The sequence below is a fragment of the Talpa europaea genome (genome assembly GCF_964194135.1).
Source record: "Talpa europaea genome assembly, chromosome: 15".
NCBI classification, from domain to species: Eukaryota; Metazoa; Chordata; class Mammalia; order Eulipotyphla; family Talpidae; genus Talpa; species Talpa europaea.
Window position 1 is genome coordinate 80,975,028 of NC_140083.1, and position 3,639 is coordinate 80,978,666.

General features: G+C 38.5%; 1 protein-coding gene across 1 annotated transcript; it reads right to left on the reverse strand.

Moving 5' to 3' along the window:
- Positions 1-422: 422 nt before the first annotated feature.
- On the reverse strand, positions 423-1,379 carry OR10A7 (olfactory receptor family 10 subfamily A member 7; the record flags this gene model as incomplete). Its single annotated transcript, XM_084256151.1, has 1 exon — positions 423-1,379. The coding sequence occupies one exon, from the start codon at positions 1,377-1,379 to the stop codon at positions 423-425; it is 957 nt and encodes a 318-aa protein (XP_084112277.1).
- Positions 1,380-3,639: the final 2,260 nt, after the last annotated feature.

Genomic DNA, 3,639 nt, shown 5'->3' on the forward strand with positions numbered 1-3,639 from the left:
AATCCACTTTAAGAACTCAAATTCTAAAAGCCTATGTATGACACTAAATTTTATTATTTCCTATCAATTTTCTTTTTTTTCCATTTAAGTACATTTCATTTACTTCACTAAAATGGTGTGAAATATACTTACCTTGATCCTAATGCCATTGGAAAATGAAAAAAAGAATTGTGTCAGGATACAGGAGATGCTTGGTAATTATGTTGGTGGGACGATATGGATTGAATGAATGATAGACAATTTAGTGATCCTACCACGTAGTTCAATTTTGCCAAAACTCACTGAAAAATGTAGTATACATCCCAATGTTTTGGGGTTGCTGAGCTATAAATTTTTTAATGACACCGTTTTGTGATATAAGGATCATAAAGTCTTGGGGAACTCTTGGCAGAATAGTGTTTTGGCTATGGTGGCTCTTTAGGTCATTGTCTACGCGGGTGTCTTTGTGCTACCTTTTGAAAGGCTTCCTTCACTTCCTTGTTTCTCAAGGTGTAGATGACAGGATTCAGAGCCGGGGTGACCACTGTGTACATGAGTGCAGTGGCTTTGTCTGTCTGTGCAGTGTGTGCAGCCTTAGGTTGGAGATAAGTGAACAACGCTGTGCCATAGAACAGAGAAACAACCAGAATATGAGAAGAACAAGTAGAGAAAGCTTTGTGCCGGCCAGCTGCTGAGGGCATTCTCAAGATGGTCACCAGAATGCGTGTGTAGGAGCACAGGATGAGGAAACAGGGACTCATAATGAAGAGCACGGATACAGCAAACATTACAATTTCATTGTGGGAGGTATCCACACAAGCCAGCTTCACCACAGGCATGATGTCACAAAAGAAGTGCTCGATCCTTCCTGTGCCACAGAAGGGCAGAGTGAAGATCCAGGTGGTCTGGGCTGACTCCACCACCACCCCAGTTGTCCAAGATGCTGCAGCTAATTTCAAACACACACTGGGGCTCATCAAGAGGGTGTAACGCAGAGGGTAACAAATAGCTACAAAGCGGTCATAAGCCATGGCTGCTAGCAGGCAGCATTCTGTCAGCCCCAGGATGGTGAATATGTACATCTGCACGGCACAGCCCCCCACACTTATGGTCTTGTTCTCCACCAGTAGGTGGACCAGCATCTGAGGGACCACACTAGTGATATAGCACATTTCCAGAAAGGAGAGGTTAACCAGGAAGAAATACATGGGGGTGTGCAGGGAAGGAGTGACCCAGATTAGACAGATGATGATGAGGTTTCCTCCCACCGTAAACAAATAAATGATTAAAAACACAACAAAGAGCACCGGTTGTAATTCTGCTAAGGAGGAAAAAGCCACAAAGGTGAATTTGGTGCAGAGGGACTGGTTTCCACTCATTGTAGGCTCAGAGTCAGACATCTGTGGATACAGCGGAGAGAGTAGGTGAAGGAATAAGGTCCCCTAACATAATCAAACCCCAGCAATGGACGCTTTCCTGGAATCAGTGGTCTGACATGAGAATCTAGACACTTGGATTCCTTTTGCTAAATCTTTTAAATAATTGCCCAATTAAAATGCATGCAATATTCTTCGCTGATTTTGAGTTGTGGATCTTAGGCTATTTTAGAGAAAGTAAAGAAAGTATCTAATCAGATTTCTTTTTGTTTTATATTATTGATATCCAATCATATGCATATGCTGTTGTGTGAATAATATATAAAGACAGTCTACTTGTAAATGAGCCATATAAAACCTGCATGTATCGAGTAAAATATAAAGGGTCTATATTCTGGTCTTTTGAATTACACAATCGTTCTTAAAATCATATTTAAGAATTTGGAAGCATACATACACTCATTTATCTGTTCATTTTCCAGAACAGCTACAAAGCGGTCATAATAATTTTATTATAATTTTAAAATAATTTCATAATAATTTATTATAATTTTAAAATAATAAGCCAATGATTGGGCAGTTGAAATCCATAGAAACCAAAACTAACAGAATCTTCTTTCTACAGCCTCAATGTAGTTTTACAGGGAATTATGAATAGTGAACATACCTAGAACCACAAGGTGAATCTTTTCCTTGCTGGGATCCTAGACTCTCTACGATTCCGAATTATAACATGATTATGAGATGAGCTATATTTATATTCTGGCTAGAGAGCTTAGGGATTACATGCACAGCATGGTTTAATTGTATTTGTCTCAAGAGAAATTCATGTAGGAACAACAATAATGAATGAAATAATGGAAACTACTGAGCTATTCAAAAAAGACAAAATTTTCTTATTTGTGGCACCATAAATGGAACTGGAGGAAATTATGCTAAGCAAAATATATCAGAAGGAAAAAGATAAATACCAGTGATTTCACTCACACATAAGCAAAACAGCAGAGCAGGCAAAAATTAAAATAAAGCAAAATTTCAAAATCTGGGTGCAGAACTGAGGCTCCTAGAGAGATAGGGAGGGATGGGGAGCAAAGATTAAGAAGGGGTACCTTCCTCTATGGTGGAGGATTATTGATGCTTTGGTCATGGGCCTGGTGTCATAACATACATCTAAAAAGAGGTGAAACTATACCCTTAAATTGCATACTATGTTGTAAACCAAGATTACCTACAAATACACAATTCAAACAAACAAAAAACTCAGCCCTGTCTTTTGCAATGTGATTCTGAAACTACTCTCCACAGGAAAATAAGTTTCCTCATATTTTGAATCTATTCTGAGCCCGGGACTTGATTTTGCCAAGAGAATGTAATGTGCTAATTCAGAGTACAGAGTCAAGAAGCCAAACATACATCAACTCTCTTGCACCCACATGATTTCTCAAGACAGCAAGACAAGACTAGCCTGCTCGAAGAAGAGCCATCTACTCAAGCAGATCTCATCCATTCCATGAGGCCATTGTAGACCAGTTTAAAATCAATTGATTCTCCAAAATGTGGTTCTCCACATCAGCAGAAGAGTCTAACTGAGCCAGAGAATGATGAGCAATAATGAATGCACTGTTAGTTTAAGGCACTAAATTTAGGGGAGTTTTGTTACATAAACTGTGGCATGAAACACGTAATGAATGCCAGATAATTAGATTAAGTATCACAACTGCAGGTTCATCCCTGATTCTAATTGAAATTATTTGCACTATGCTGCAGGGGACAGAGAAGTGGTAAATGTTATCCATTATAGTAAGAAAGTCAGTTTCCAGAGCTTATCTTTCTTATCCCCCATTGAGGTATTGAACTCTTTCTCCTTCAACTGTCTGTCTTTCTGAATATTAACTCCTCAAGCTTCCAGGATTTGTTTCTGTCTTCTACTTGGTTTCCTTTATAAGGTCACTGGCTTAGATTTCCACTTACCCTGTGTATCTCAGCACTACTTGACCACATAATGATAGAGCATCTCTTAGGAAATTCTTATAGGAACCCCATTAGCCCATAGATATTACTCCTATTACTATAGTTTCTGTAATTGCCTTTCCCCTCAAATTTTATCAATTTATCAGTCATTTATGAAACTATATAATTTGGAGAATACACCTTCACACCTCCATTGTGTGTTCTTTTCATATCATTAATCTCTTTGTAAAGAATTCTTTGTTCCTGGGTCTCTTTTCTAAGACCTTTCACCTGCCTTTCTGTGTTTGACTATACTTCTAATACCTTATTTGCT